General features: G+C 36.9%; 1 protein-coding gene across 4 annotated transcripts in view; it reads left to right on the top strand.

Moving 5' to 3' along the window:
* Positions 1-16,271, top strand: part of MPP7 (MAGUK p55 scaffold protein 7) — a 157,261-nt gene that overhangs the window by 115,859 nt on the left and 25,131 nt on the right. For 3 of the 4 annotated variants that reach the window (XM_087777406.1, XM_087777416.1, XM_087777424.1), the window contains 5 exons: positions 1,910-1,991; positions 2,912-2,997; positions 4,822-4,896; positions 5,513-5,709; positions 6,237-6,301. In XM_087777406.1, the coding sequence (XP_087633532.1) occupies positions 1,910-1,991; positions 2,912-2,997; positions 4,822-4,896; positions 5,513-5,709; positions 6,237-6,301 (505 nt within the window). Of the gene's footprint in view, positions 1-1,909; positions 1,992-2,911; positions 2,998-4,821; positions 4,897-5,512; positions 5,710-6,236; positions 6,302-15,523; positions 15,545-15,644; positions 15,657-16,271 lie in introns of all 4 variants that reach the window. The other variant, XM_087777432.1, reaches the window with a different exon arrangement.

The raw sequence follows: 16,271 nt of genomic DNA, 5'->3' as shown, positions 1-16,271 counted from the left end.
AAATTAATAGCTGGTGCTGCAAGGTCAGAACTTAATATTGAGATATAGGCTAGAGGGGTTAATGCTTTGTTTAATATTCCTAATAGTATGCAATTCTTTTTGCACAGAAACCTAATCATGAGTTTTTAAAGTGAGATATCTTTTTGAAACTCTCAGACTCATTTGAAACTGTAATACAAACAAATACTTACTGATATAATTACATTATAAACAATGCGTAAGAATAAGGCTGGCCAATTGCAGAATTACTTTGCTTATGGATAGAATGTCATAGTAATAAATTTAAGATGTACAGTACATCAATTTTGCTGTGGAGTGCTGGCTACTGTTAAAGTTTCAGCCAAAGAGAATATTGTGTGGTCACTGTTTTTGATTTTTCTCTACTTGCAATAAATGAGGTTTGCATACAGTAAAATATAAATTAATCTCCCATTTCTGTCTTGTGCTGTATTTCCATCTTAGAGGCAGAGGGAAAGGGAAACAAGTTTATTTACAGTCAGTAAAATTGTTAACTGTAGTAGAATGTCACCCCCATTATTTACTTGTACATATTTCAGCTTCACATCCGTGAAACGCTTAAAAATTGAAGTCGTGATAAACATGATATTCATGTTTAATCTAAACAAATATAGAAAGCTCACTGTAAAAGCAATTTCATTATTCGAGGAACTTTATAAAGTACTTCTGTACCTTACTTCAAGCACAACACTTCTCTGATGGAAGGAAATTCTAACCGCTGTCTTGTACTCAGAGTACAACTAATACTGTTCATTCACTCATCAAAAATATGGAAATTTTCAGACAATTGACTTACCTGCCAGAGTCCTAAACATCTCTGTTGATTAACAAAGTTAGAGCTATTGCAGGCAACTAACTACATTGACATGGCAAAATAATCATGTGCAGATAAAAAGCTGTTGGCCAGGAGGTGCTTTTTTTGTGTTGGTTTTTAAAAATACTGGCTCAAATAACCTGTTTGGAGGTGATTATACAGTCTGACTTATCTAACTAAAATCCCCCTCGTTATTCTGTTGGATTCTGCCTTCCAGAGCAGGGCCAGCATTTCCCCGCATCGCTCCTTCCCGTCTGCCTGAAAGGACTGGCACCCCAGCTTAGGCAGCGGCTCTGTGCCTCCGCTTCCCTTCCCTTCTCTCTTGTCACTGCTGCTGCCTGCTGCTTCCCCGTCACCTTGTGCCTCTTTTCGGCGCACCCTCGCAGTTCTAGTTACAAAGTCATTTTTCTCATCTAGACAGCTGTTCGCTGGAAATTTAACTACATGATGTAATTTTACCTAACTGCCTTGCACTGTGTTTGTGCAATGTATGAAAACAGTCATGACTAACTCAGGAAATGTCCCCCTCCTCTGCATTTCTCTCCCACGGGTATTCCAGGTGAGCCTTGACATGCAGGGGCATTTCTCAAATTCATGTTTATTTATGGATAACGTTGTAAAGCAAAACTATGATTAGTGGGTACACAGGCAGTTCTGAGCGTAAAGTGCAACTATTACAAACACGGATAAACTTTTTGTCCCCATAGTATGTAACGTGGCCTGTTTTAATGCAGGAAAAGCAATTTATAAGTTCTTAGTAATAGTTTAGTACAGTTTTAGCAACAGACTCAAGTAAGGTATGCTGCAGTTAACATTAAGTCAAAAAGTAATCTTCTTGTATCATTTGTCCAAACTGCATGAGTCAGTTCTGAATGGAAAAGAAGTCACATTTTAATAGGATGGTAAGAGAGCAACATATTTCGTATTTTCTTTTCATGAGCAAGTATCATTTCTGGCTTATTCACACATTGATCTGATGTCAACTTTTTGGAGTTTTACATAGCAAGTGTTTTTTTTAGTGTAGTGAATTAAAATTATGGTAAGATTAACCAAATAACTTTTTTTTTTCTTTTGAAGGGGGCTACTATTAAAAGAGATGAACATACTGGTGCAATTGTGGTGGCCAGGATAATGCGTGGAGGAGCTGCAGATAGAAGTGGTAAGGTGTTTCTGTTTTCCACTAGCCATTCAAGTTCTATAACTCAGAAAAAGATGAGATAATTTGTACACGTGAAATACATCACTATCACAAACAAAAGTCTTTGGGGTTTGGACAGCTTTCCAAAGTGATATTTCAATACTGGTGAAGGTATTCATGCTGAATTTTTTCCCCGTTTCCCAGGTATCTTTGAGTTAGCAGATGCAGGCTTTTTTTAAGATGTATCATAGTTTGTCTCCAATTGAAGACATCCACTTAGAAATGATAGGATATGCAAAGAGTACAACCTGCTGATGGAGGAACTCGGGATGGCTGAATTATTTTATATTAGTACATCCATTTGGAGTTTCAGCTGGTAATTCTCAAAATACCAGCACATCTTTGACTGCCATTGTTTAGTTTGGGATGCTCAAAGTCTGAAAGAACTCAAGCAAGAGGTCCTGACTTACACTCTAAAAGGCCTCTTTTCATTGAAGAGAATCTAGGACAGCTGCATTTCACACTTAGATGGGGTAATGGAGTAAATCTAGATATATATTGTTAAATTAGGAAGCATTTGTGCCACAAATTAGCACTCACAGCCTAAGTGATCTTTGCAGTACTTGCAGCTGTGTAGCAATAAGAAAATAGTATGAGTAGAAAAAGAATTGGCACAGACATTTTTCAAACATCTGCATGAAAGTCTGGAAAAGTCATAGAGAAATGGTACTAATTTTCAGGAGGAAGGAAGGGAGGTGAGTAAACCAACCATCTCAAACTTATCTGTGAGGGGTCAGTAGGTGAGGTTGTCTTCACCGTATATTCCTGCTTTTAAGTTAGAGCTTAAAGTGGGTGAACAAGGGAGAAAAAAGCTGAATGTTAATGGCATTTTTTGTATAATACATAGCTACTGTTTAACAACACCTCTTTGCCTTCTGTAGGTCTTATTCACGTTGGTGATGAACTGAGGGAAGTCAATGGGATTCCGGTAGATGATAAAAAACCCGAAGAAATAATACACATTTTGGTAAATACCAAACATTTTAAATTAATTAAGGGGCGTCAAGAAAAAGTAACGTCAAGTTATGTTTTTTGGTGTATTTCTTAGCAAAAAGTATATTCTACAATAATGCCTTTTCTTCCAGTGCCATAATTTACAAACCTCTATTTCCTTTCTCTTAAAGAACAATTTTCCACACGTTACATATATATGCAATTACAAATTACTTGTAAAGAGGTAGTGATGGTAATATGGCTATAAATACGTTGCAGAGTGTTGCAGACCTCAGTGTATAATCCACAGTTTTTAAGGCACACCATGATCTGTTGAATTCAAAGTATTTTAAATGTATTCATTACTAACACGTTAACTCCATGCAAAAATTAATTCATAATACGTGTACTTCATAGAATAAACTAACTGGTACATTAAGATTATATTTTATATTGATTTGCAGTATATAGCTGTATATATGATTATGTTTGCACTGCTCTGAACTATCCAATCTCTAAAGCCAGTCTAATTACTCACTTATGGAGCACTATTGCAAATTAAATAATTTAGACTTTTTCAGAAATATTTAATACTTTTACAGCAAAGAAATCAGTGAGGGTCATGACAGGTCTTTATGTTCATGGTTTAGGCATTTCTGTATACATAAATACCTTGCTGTCCCACTGAATTGAGTGGCTGTCTCACAGTTTTGGTTCAATAACCGAGATGATTCATTTCAAATGCTAGCCCACTGATATTCATACTTGCTTTGTGGTTTTGCGTTCCCTACAGAAACATATTTTCCTGCAGAAATTAATATTTAAAAATCTCTAGAAACACAATAGCACTAGAAAAGGTGTGAACAATTTCCCCATTTACCTCCTCGAGGTACAATATAAACATCAAAAGCTAGTTAGAGCTTGTTTCAAAAGTAACAGAATTATTGATTCCAGTCCTACGGCTGGTGAAATAAGAACTTGGCTGCTGCTTGTCAAACAGTGAGCTCTTGGATCGCAGACATGCCGGCAGAAGTATGTCTCACTTGGTAGTGGACAGGCCTGTTTCCATTTTGCTTAAATCGTTGGCTGTCTGTTGCACTCTGCTAGTTTTATGAAACTTGTCGGCTGCATGCAATAGTAGCAGAGGCTCCAGCTGATTAGCACTTCCTTCAATAGCAAAATGTCACTGAGGCAGTGGGAATATATTGTGGTTAATAAGTAAAATGCAGCCAGACACACTTTAAGTGGGATGTAGGGAAAGATGAATGGATGAGGTGGTTGATGATGGCTAACTTGTTTTAAGATTTATAGCGGAGGGCTTTTTTTCCATTTAGCACACATAGTCTATTCAAAAATGTTTTTCTTTTCTAGTTTCTTAAAGTTGCCAAAAGAATAAATCCCCCCCCAATAGTTTTATATGATAAATATGGCACAAGCCTGTTTGAATTTTTCTATCAGTTTTTTTTTGAAAACTGTTAGTTAGATTTTTCCAGGGATGTCCAAACTGTGCCAGGAGTCCAGCAGTTGCTTCTAATACGTACACACTTTAGCTGTAGCATTTGCTCCTGCTTTCAGTGCAGACGTGGGACCTCTGACACATGCAGGTCCCAGTTTTCAACACTCCATCTCTGCCCACCAGTGAAGCAAATAAAACCGAGCGTTTCAAGTGGGTATTTTAATCTTTGCAATGCAAAGTTTGGTGTGGTAAAGCTGTCAAACTCCATGGATCATGCCTGGGAGAGGATACATTCATTATATTTGAGTATTTTTAAATTAATTTGAATTTCTTTTCCTTTTAAGATTTCTTTGAAATGTACAGCTTAATTCTCAGTGCATTTTCTTTTCAAATGTTCACCAGGCTCAGTCTCAAGGAGCAATTACATTTAAAATTATACCTAGTGTGAAGGAAGAAATGCCAGTGAAGGAAGGCAAGGTAGGCAAGACTATTTCAGAAGCTATTGCAGTAACTGTTATGCTGAGGATATATATTGTTTGCTTGGATGACAGAACCAAGAATGTAATTTATGCCTCCAGACTCAGTTTTTCTTAAGTGACAATGTGTGGTGCACTGTACACTTCAATACTCACGTGCTGGATTTACAAGTGGGTGTAACGTGGTTCTTGAGCACTAACTCTACAGCCATGAAGTTGACATAGGTAATCATCAGTCTTCTGCAAGGACCTGGCGTGCTTCCAAGTACTCCTTTTCTTCCATCATACACTGGGTAGAAGACACTTGATAGCACCTTGGTTCAAAAGTATCTTCTCTTCTGTTCCCCATATGGGCACATTGTTCACTTGCAAAGTCCTATTTGCGTTGGATCATAGAGCCTTTACTCCATTGGGATTGTGGTTGCAGAAGCAATACGTTTAACATTCCCCTGTGAACTTCTAATGTTAGACGTCCATAAGAATGTTTTACAGCAGTAAATATTTATTGCTTTACATTATTTAGTTCAATGGTTTTAAGCACTAAAAGCAAAAAAGGGAGATACCTTTGGATTACATTTAATATTTTGATTCTAAAGATAAAACATGGTTTGTTTCAGATGTTTATCAGAGCCCTATTTGACTATGATCCTAATGAGGATAAAGCAATTCCTTGTAAAGAAGCTGGACTTGCTTTCAGAAAAGGAGATATCCTTCAGATCATGAGCCAGGATGATGCAACCTGGTGGCAGGCCAAACACGAAGGTGATGCCAATCCCAGAGCAGGCTTGATCCCTTCAAAGCATTTCCAGGAGAGGTGAGCTACTGAGAAACATAGTTTCATTATTTTTTTGTAGTAAGAGAAGACACTTAACTTGCTGAGTTGTTAAGTTAGCATAGTTGTCATATGTAATGCTCATAGATTACATGGGTATGATAAACCTGCATTTGCAGCAAGACAACTGAACTTGGAAACCTGTTGCTGAAATACTTTGGATTTCCTTATTTGTCTGGCTAGAATTAATAATGACAAAAACTGATAGCATAACACTGATCCAGATTGAAAGAAAAAACATATGGAAAATAGCACATCAGTATCTGTATTCACACTGATGTACTATGCAGGAATAAGAACTGCAGCAGGTTTTGGAGAGCTTACAAAAATTTGAGGCTGAGGATTTAATTTTTTAGATTGTGAATAGATTGCATTATTTTAAGTTAATTTCTTGTAAAATCTTCTGGATATTTTGCAATAGTCTGATGATGTTAAGTGATTATTAATGTCAAACTTGCAGTGAAAACTAAGGAGTTTGTGTCTTTCCCCTACCACCTGCCATTTTATAGGAGATTTGCACTAAGAAGACCAGAAGTACAGATTCAGCCACTGAAAACTTCCAACAGAAAATCATGTAAGTTTGTTAATCTGGAATAGAAATCATACTCATGACCTCTAACCTTATAAAATAGTTTGTTTCAGCCCTGTGACTACAGGATGTATTTCTCCTGGGCCCAAGAGCTTCTTGATCACATTGTATCAGTAGGAAAATAAATAGAAGAGCTGAAATTAAAAGCTTTAAAAGCAGCTAACAATTTTTCCCAAACCTCTGACTTTGTTTTTGAAGCACCAAGTGCAATTAATGTTTTGATATGTAATATTTCAAAGGTTGAAGAGTGTTCTTTTCCTGTTGAAATAGTACAGAATTGGCTCAACAGTTTCTATAATTTGGACTACATAAATACAGTGAAATTTATATTGAGAGTGAGATAAAAGGTCGGATAGTCTCCCCTTCTCTCCCCCATTTAGTTGGTGATTTTTTGCGTCTTATGAAGCAGCACAAATTTTTAAAAGTCGGAACATTCTGTTCTTTGACAGGCTTTCACAGAACCACTTCTTACTGTTTCTTAAACAAATTCATTCTTAATAGTCTCTGCTTTTAAATACAGTAGTTGCACAATATAAGAAAAATAAGCTCTAAGAAAGCGCATACATCGAAACAAATATTTTCTTTCCACTGGAATTTACATCAACATCTGTTTTAAGTATTATTGCATATTTTACTTGACCTGTTATTTCTTTCAGTTGTGCAGACTCATAACAAAGTGAGTACAATGTAAGAAACTATCACGCTTCAGTAGGATCTAAATCTTAAATGCAAACATGTTTGTGAGTTCAACTAGAAATATTCAGAAAGTGGTCTAAAATTTCCAACCATCTTGCATTCTCTTAACATTAAAACAAAAAATATGGATACTATGGCAAACAGTGGATGCTGGCACACTAAGTGCAAAGCTGAATGCTTTTAACTTTAAAACTCACTGAGATTTCTGTTGCAATTTTCCTAACTCCTTGCTATGGCTTTTGTGTTCTGAAGTCTGACAGTTACTCTTAATTTTCTAATAATCTGCATTTTCTATCTTTTGTTCCATTTCACTATTTGATTGTGTTCCCTAATGCTATTGTTAACTCCAAAGCCCTTGATTAACTTTGTAATTACAATAACAAGACTATATGATTGCACTATCGCTTTTCTAATTTACATAGATCTTAGAAACAATGAGGAGCTCTTCCAGCTTGTAGTAAATCTCTTGTTTTTCGAGGTTTCTAGGTCAAGTTGCTCTGTCCCAGTTTTGGAAAAGTGTCTGATCCCAGGGTATAGCTATTTCTCTCTGTCTGTTGTTCTTGAATCTGGATAATACTCTCAACAAGAGCCTTCAATTAATGTGGCACTGGTGTTTTTGAAGAGGTAAATCAGCTGCTGCAGCAAAACTGCATGATTCCTTTTGTAATGGACTGCATCTTTTTAGTGATCTTCAAGTGAAAGATTTTACAAGACACATCTCACCCTTCCAAATAGGCAGCCTGAACTTGATTGGGAATTGCCAAAATTACAATCCAAAGAAGACCCACGGTACGATATCTACTATTGTTGTCTCTGCTGTCTCCGCTGACTTTGCCTTAACTAGCTTAAACAAGGGAGAAGGGTTCCTCTCTTCCTCCCCTTTCCTTTAAAACATGGCAGAGCCTTAGTGTCAAGCAGTATGCCTATTATTGTTCTCTTTTAGACTTTCTTTAAACAAAGCAAGGTCCAGCTAAATACCATCTAGAAGGCAGTGGTGCCTCTTGAAGGAGGAAAGACTGCAGAGTAATGTAGCTTTGTCACTTTGTCTCTTCCCCATTCCTTAGGACAAAATGCTGCTACATCTGCCAGATTTCCAGGGGAAGAGGCGAAGTGCCGTTTGAGTAGGGGTCCATCCTTTATTCAAAGATTCATCATGTTTTTAGTGCTGGGAGGGAATTCAGATCCTTCATAGAGGAGGCATTTTAAGGATCAGAATTCAGCTATAGAAAAAATGTTGTGACAAGGATGTTGCTTATGTTGCTCACAGGAAGGCCTTCCACTTGCTTGGCTTTTCAAGAAGATTCCACGTAAGCTGGGAAACTCCACGCCCTTGTGATCTTTCTAAAGTTAGGCAGCTTTTTCATGTTACCAAGCACGGCAGTGAAGCTGGGAGATGTGGAGGCCGTGTCTGTATTTGTGCAGAGCAATCACCTGGCCCAAATTGGGAGATGCTGGAAAGTCATGCATTGCTCAGCTGAATGAACAGCATACTGCCCGTATCGGAAACATGTAAGGAAGGAGACAGAGAGAACAGAAAATTGGAAAGGACTGTTGTGTCTGATTTTTTTAGCCCTTTTCTGTGTTGTGGGGTATGGCTCACTGATCATTGTCCTCTAAAGCTTTATTTAACGAGTTCCCATGTAAGGAGGTGGGAAATGGGTAATGCTTGATTTCACCTGATTATTTTTTAATCCTGTACTACAGACCTTCAGCTTGATATAGGGTTCTCCAGTGTTTGGAAGAGTAATTGTGTGGGGAAACTGATGTTCTGTAGACCTTCCTGAACTAGCCGTATATTGAGAGGTTGCTTGCTATTGCAGTTGATCCCATCCAGTCATATGACCTGAATTTCCTTGGCAGTTTGGAGGGAAAGGGCAAATTTCCAACTGATATTCTTATAGCTTCCCAAAGATGAAAACCTGTTGACTGCAACAGAGCTGCTAATAAAAGTCCCTTTCCTGACAGGACTGGGAGTTGCACTAGGAAGCTTTCTTGAGACATGGTAAGTAGCACTGGATGTCGGCCTGCTCTGTTCAGTCAACTCATTCCACAGATTCCATGTTTTGTAACGAGGAAGAAACCTGGGTACTTGCCTTTGTTTTTAATAGGGAGAATCAAGGAGAAATATTCTATTTTCTTGGATACCAAGAAAATGTGAGTCAGCTCTGGTTTCTTAGGTGGGCTTCCAGGGTAGTAGTGTCCTTCTACTTGAAAATTAACCTAAAAATTAGTCAAAATTGTATAACATACGAGAAGTAGCCTACAACTACTTTTTTTCCTCTCTTCTCAAGCCAGTCCTGGAACTGGGAAGGACTGTTCTATTTGTCTATAAAAAGAGCTCTCTGAAAAATAGTCAATAACTGTATTCACAGTAACATTAACGTCCATCAGGATTTGCTTTGATAATTAAGTATGTTTCAAAACCTGCGAAGAGTTAGGTTGGATTACTTTTGGGAAGCCTTCTTTCTATTTCCAATTTTGAATTTTTTATACTTTTCAGCATAGCAATGCATGTTGTATAAAGTTAATCTGTATACATATTTGTGTATCATAAATTTGGAAGCAAAAAAAGTGGGCTGTGTTGGTGATGCTGACCATGCTTGTGTGTATACACATGTCCAGGAAAGGGAGTAGAGAATATTTTCCAAGGAACTTTTTCAGAAAGAATTATTTGCACTGAGAACAACAGAAACCCAACCTAATTCTAAACTATTAAAAGGATCAGTTTATAATGGCAATGCCAATTCTTAGTTTCATTTTAGTAATCAAGTCAACTTGTTTCATCATGTCTATGTGTAAAGTGTATATGAGTAAAAGTAAATACTTCGGCTTTGAGGAAGATACAGACATATGCCTCCCCCAGAATTTAGCTATTTTCTTGAAAGAGATAAGAGATTCTTTCTCATATTGCACCAGTCAAAGTGAAAAACCTTTAACATGTGTACACTGGAGGAGGGGACAAAACATATTCCATATTGAAAGGTAAGTGAAATCACACTTCTTTTGAAAACCAAGAGGATGCATAGTTTCATGGTACCTGGGCATAAGGTGGCAGGAAATTGATAATATAGATGGACCCTATGCTGACAAGAGATTATTTTACATTGAGAGGAAGACCCAGAAAAAGTAGGAATAAAGAAATCAAGGGAAAAGCAGGAAGTGAAATTTCATATTGAGGATGAAGAAAGGGAGAAAGTATTGCAGCAAGGGCAATGGAAGAACAGATGGGCAAAAGCTGCCCATAAACCCCATTAGGCAAAACCCCACAGAGGATGGGCTTCGAAATTATTAAATTAGCGCAATTAACAGTATTATGCAACAGCATTACTATAGTCAGTATTTGCACTATAGTTCAATTGTTTCTTGATTCCATTTAAATCAAACACTAACATATTTGTTTTGTTAAAGGTTTTGAAATGGTGAATGCAAAAATTACTAATATAAATTATGACCTGTTTTGGTTTTTTATTTTTGGTGGAAAACCTCAATAAGTTCAACATTAATATTTGATAAGTTTTAAAAGCATGGGATAAGTGGCAGTTAGATATGCTGACCTGCTGACAAGATTGATAGTGTTACTTCCCAGGCTCTGAGTTAGTGCAGAAATAATGGAGGGATACCAAACTTCTCAGGCATTTTCAGCATTTTTCTCAATACCTAACAGCATTGACTTTTCAGCAAAAAGCAGTATTGCTTGTGCATTAATACTATGGGAAAAGTATACTGGGGAAAAATTATAAGAAAAAGCAGCATAGAAAAGAAAATAGGAAAATGGAATGAAAGTAAAGGGATAGAGATGCATGAGATCGTGTGAGTAGGACTAACCCTTCGTGTGCTGGGACGGTGACCATGCGGTGTACCTGATGTGGGGTGCGAGGGAGCTCTGTGGGATGCGGAGGGAGGTACAGTACATGTGCCTGGCTGCATGCCATCAGCTCTGGTGTGTCTGAGCTTGTGAGCCGTTGCTGGTGCCAGCTCTGCAGAAACCTGCTTACCTGGTATTCCTCAATATTACTTAACAGCATTCCTGGCTTTAGGAGGTCATCTTAGCATGGGCACAACTTTGTAGCCAGAGTTAGCTCTGTGAGTTCTCCTGTCACTGTGTCCCAGCTAATTAGGAGTGATGTGAGACTCAGTACGGGGAAGAATTCATTTATTTAATAGTTCCCAGTCTGTCAACAAAGACTGCTCATGCTCTGACTGTAATAGTCACTGCCAACAAACATGGTCATTCTTGTAGCTTACTTTTATTTGTAGATAAAACACTGATTACCTATTTTTTTTTTTTGAGGAAAAAAAGTATTTTTGAATAACAACCAAATCACTTACTGTTCTGCAGTTATTATAAACTACAATAATCAGCCAAGACATTATATTCCTTCAGCATAATTTTGCTTTCACAGTGGTTACTGTGTTTATTCTTACGCTATATGTGTGTTGTCTCTGGTATGAAAATTACTGGTAACTTTATATTTTATACTAGTGTAGCCTGTAACTTCTGTTAACTTGTGCAGCACGTGCATATGTATATGTGTATATCCATACCCTGCGTGTATAGTTATATATAAATATGTATATGTATGTAGCATATATGACAGAGCTGTTCAGAGATGTCTTTTCCTTGAAAATACATTTGGTCTGTATATTTAATGCTAAATGTAAATACTTACTGCGGCAAAGCCATCATAATATAGTTTTTCTAGGGCTTAAAACCCATTTTACTTTCAATTTTGATTTACCATATGTGATTGGCATTCTGTGAGCAAGAGGAAGTATTCAACTGCAGCCAAATGGTGTTCATTCAAACAAGATGTAACCCAGTTTATCCGTAGATGAGTGTCTTGTGAATTGAAGGTCGTGTTCTGCCAACAAAAGAATTTAAACAGGCTAAAAGAATGAATGCTTTGTACCACTTGTATTTGAAGACCAAACATTTAAGAGTAAATGTATAGTAGGACTCTTTTGCTTGTTATAATTGCTGCACAATCTTAACTCTGCCTTTCTTCTCAGTATTTTTCTGTGTTCATATTTGAAACTTGATTGCCCACCTGCAGGTAGTTATGAGTAAAAACAAAAAAACCCCCAGACCTATAGAGTTAAATTAGCACATTAGCATCTTTGTTCAGAAGTCTCCTGTCCTTACAAATATTAACTTCCTGCTACCACAGAGAAATTAAGGAAACCTGAAGCTGGATGACATTTCAGTCAAGGTCACGAGACAGAAGTGGAAACGGATCTCATAAACTCTTGCTCTGTCCTTCACTGCAAGACTGTCCTTCTTCATTTTCCAAATTATCTTGGTAGACATACTGTTATCTGATGATGTTGAGAGGATTAAATTAGATCACCTTAAATTTCCTATAGCATAAACGTATATTAATTGGTCAATCTACAAAACCCTATAGGATAAAAAAACTGCAAAACAGTATAAATGTCAATTGCTATGTGGGGCTGTTCATCACTAAAAAATCAGGAGTGTTTAATGTATTCACTGTAATGCAGATCACTGTACATCACAATATTTTGCTTACTAGAGTGAAATAGAATTTAAGGGGTCATGTAACTTGCTTATAATAAGGAACTAGAACAGAGCTGTTGGATCTAATTTTAGACTAAGAAACATTTAGATAAGATTCTTTAATGGAAATATTGTTGAAAGAAAGTCAGCAAAAGTTAAAAATTTTAATCTGGTGCTAGACTGTTGCAAGGAGTTGAGGAAGTTCCTGGAGTGGCACTGGTTTTGAGCTTCATAAGTAATATAATTTAGGTGAAGCCCCCAAAATCAAATCTAAATATATTTAAGTTAAAATGCATACAAAAATACAGTGTATGTGATACTGTTTTGCTTTGTTATAGACTAGCATATTGGCTATGCTGAAATCTTTCTAAAATGAATAAAAACACCTACTTCCTAAGCTTCCATTGCACTTGTGTTTCCTATTTCTTTTTCCCATTTCTGTCTTGGTACTGCTTTGTTTTTGTTTCATGAGCCTGTTCCAGACTATTTTCTTTGTAACTTCCTCTCCCTTCTTATCATACTACATTTATTTGATCGTATTTCTTCTTTTCTCAGTGTTTTATTTGCTCCATGTTGCCTTACGGGTTTTTTTTTTCATTTTGTCACTGCTTTTATTTTCCTGCTTCCCATCAGATTTCCTCCTCTTTGCTCTCTGTCCTCTTTTAGTCTCGTATTTGTTCCTTTCAGATAAACACTTCTATTTCCTTTCTCACCCCACTTTAATTTAGTAAAGCTATATTGGCCTGAGATGATCTACCCCAATTTTCCATGTCTCTAAACTTTGAAACTTCAGGCATGTATCTGTACATATCTGCTGCACGCGTACAACCGCTTCAGACGCACAGAGCTGTATTAGCGGTGAATCACAACACAAAGTTTCCTGGCAAATAACCTCCGGCTTTACTAGGGACAGGCAACAGCCCTGGTAAAATTCCTGGTAAAGTTCAAATTGGGACCTACGTGTTGATGACTGTTTCATAGCTGTATGAAACTATGAAGACCCACTGATTGCCCACGTCTTTTCTTTCTAGACTGTTATGTTCAACCTTAGGAGCAGCCCAAGAAAGCCAAGAGCAGTATTAAGAAGGAAGATTTTTAACAAAACACAAAAAGTTCAAAACTCCTTCACTGTATTTCAGCATTAAATCTCAGCTTGTAGACTTTTTGGCTTGTGCTCTCTGGCATCAGCTGGCTCACTTGGGAATCCTAACGTCTTTAATTTATAGCATGGATGGATAAGACCATTCCCTTTCCTAGCAGGGGTAGCCCAGAAGCCTGCGTTCCCTTCAGCTGTTTCCAGCCCTGCTGCTGTAGCTCCATCTCTGATACTTGCAGGTCTCCGAAGGTCTGCTGTGGTCAGGGTTGAGTGAGTGTATACCTGTGTGTACATACAGACCTCTTTTTCTCCTGGTCATCTTTCATGTTCATAGATGAGGACTTGTCTGTTTCCAATGATAAAATACCAAACAGAATACGTTAAAATGCACAGTCACTAGTTAAGTCAAATAACTTTGTTGAATTCAGGAGACTTTTTAGATGTATTGACGTGAACTGGTTTTGAGCATTAGTGACTTTTTTCCAAGAGATACATTTGCAGCCTATTGAAAGTCATGGAAATGGAAATATAGAGAAATTTGTCATACGTATCAGGAAGTGTAAGAGGTCTCTCAGCACAGAGAAGGAGAAAGAAATAGTACCTGGAAGCCAGCCTGCCATCCTAGGTCCAGCTTTAGGGTGTTTGTCACTTCAAGAACTGGGAGCTTTTAAGGTCAGGAGAGTAAAAAGGATCCAATGCTTTCACTCTCAACTCACAAAACTGTCGGCACACTTTTAAGGCACCAGATGTGGTCGACCAAGCAGTGCTCACCTTAGAGGACTTTCCAGCCTACTAAAACCGTATGGTCACCTTGAGTGCAGAAATAAAATTTAAATAGGATTCAGAGAAGTCTTCCAAATTAATATTTTAGAATATAAGTCCTCAGGAAAAAAGATACGAAGAAATGATTCTGCAAAACAGTATTCCTCCCCTGGCAGAAAAGACTCGTATCCATTTCATGACATGAAGTGGGAAAAGTTCTTCTGTGTAATCAGATAGGCAGGAGAGTTTCAACCTTACCTTTGTTTGGTGCATCAGTTACACATGAAAGATTTTAAAATATCTCTTGAATAATTTCTTCACATTCTGAGGGAAGTCATGCTTCATGGAAACTTTGAAATATTTGTATTTTAGGCATATTTATCCAGATTCCAAAGGAAATTTAAATGAGATGTAGATTGTAAAATCTCTGTATAAATCTAGACCTTACTATATAATATCTTTGTGAACAAAAATTCATTATATATATGTTGCTTTTCTGTACAAGCCCAAAGATGATCTTAAAAATGTATGTTTTCCGCTATCGAGGACGAAAAATTTATTGACTTCCTATAGGTAAGCAGAAAGTCTTAAGTAGATGTATTATATTAGTATAGCGTCAGAGAAAAAATCGAAGAGTATATAAACTTTTTCCGCATTCAGCTACAACTATAGATGTTAAAAAAAACCAAAAGCAAAACCAAAAAAGGTCTCCAAAACCCAGCTCCAAGGGCAGTAGCAGCTGTTACTGTAAGCGCAGAAAAATACTGAGATCATGTTTATGGTAGTAATTCTTAGAAATTCTAGATTAAGACTGATTAAATGGAATTAACAAACTTTGTATTTAATATCAAAGAGATCTTCCATGACAGCTGGGTAAGGTCATTGCTACCCAATGAACAGTGGAAGAATCTCATGTAGGAAATTAAAAGTGCACGTAATATTTCAATGTCCTTTTAGGTCCCTTTCTAACTGAGTGTACTTAAAACATGTAAGTGAAACTCAGTGCCGGTATGTTGGTATATGCCTCAATATAATAGGTGCTATCAAGAGGATTTGAGAGTAGCTTACATAGCTAAATTTTTTCCTATTTATGAAGTATTAAACAATAATACTTTGTTTTTTTGGCTGTTCTAAGATGAGGAAGCGGTTGAGTGTGGTAGGTGCATTTTTCTTCTTCGATTTAACTTTTCTTTCTTAAGTTATGTTTTCACTCCATTTAATGATTTCCTTTCCTATTTTTCCTTTGTGCTTCTCAGAGGAAATTGAAGGTACATGTACAAAAGTTTCCCTGCGTAGCCCAATAATTTTATTTAAAGAACATGTGTTTAGAATTAAATTGAATATAGTCCAGCATTTCTAAGAGATGTTATACATATAATGCTTTTATATTGCCATCAAATACATCGAATCATTTTTTAAAAATAGATAAAAATACCAGAATATTCCTAATTGCTTCATGTAAAGATCAGTAATTTGGACTATTGTTTTAAACTGCTTTCTCTCTCTCTCTTGAACTTTGGGAAGATATGTATAGAAAAGTAGTATCATAAAATAATAGTAGCAAAACTTGGGTGGGCTGGGTTGGAAGGAGATTGTTCCAACTTAATTATATGGCCATGAGAGGTCTTGCATTTCTAATTAATACTGAGAAAGGATTTCTCTGAGATGGTAGCAAGTTCATCCATGTAGTATCATCTTTACTGCTTTCCCTCTGAGTGTAGCCGGTTACTGTTATGCTTGCAGCATATGTTAAAGTAATAGCAGCTGATCTCTTGTGTGTGTGTGTGTGTGTGTGTGTGTGTTGGTTTTTTTTTTAACTTGAGGCCTTTGTTTATAAAGGCATTAGAAATTGTAGCTCATATTTTTGATCAAAGGGCCTCTGG

This window comes from Nipponia nippon, unplaced genomic scaffold, assembly GCF_047370975.1.
Source record: "Nipponia nippon isolate SJK-2023a ecotype South Korea unplaced genomic scaffold, ASM4737097v1 scaffold_1, whole genome shotgun sequence".
In the NCBI taxonomy this organism is placed as follows: Eukaryota; Metazoa; Chordata; class Aves; order Pelecaniformes; family Threskiornithidae; genus Nipponia; species Nipponia nippon.
The sequence above is the reverse complement of the archived record's forward strand: the minus strand, read 5'-3'. Positions and strand labels throughout refer to the sequence as shown.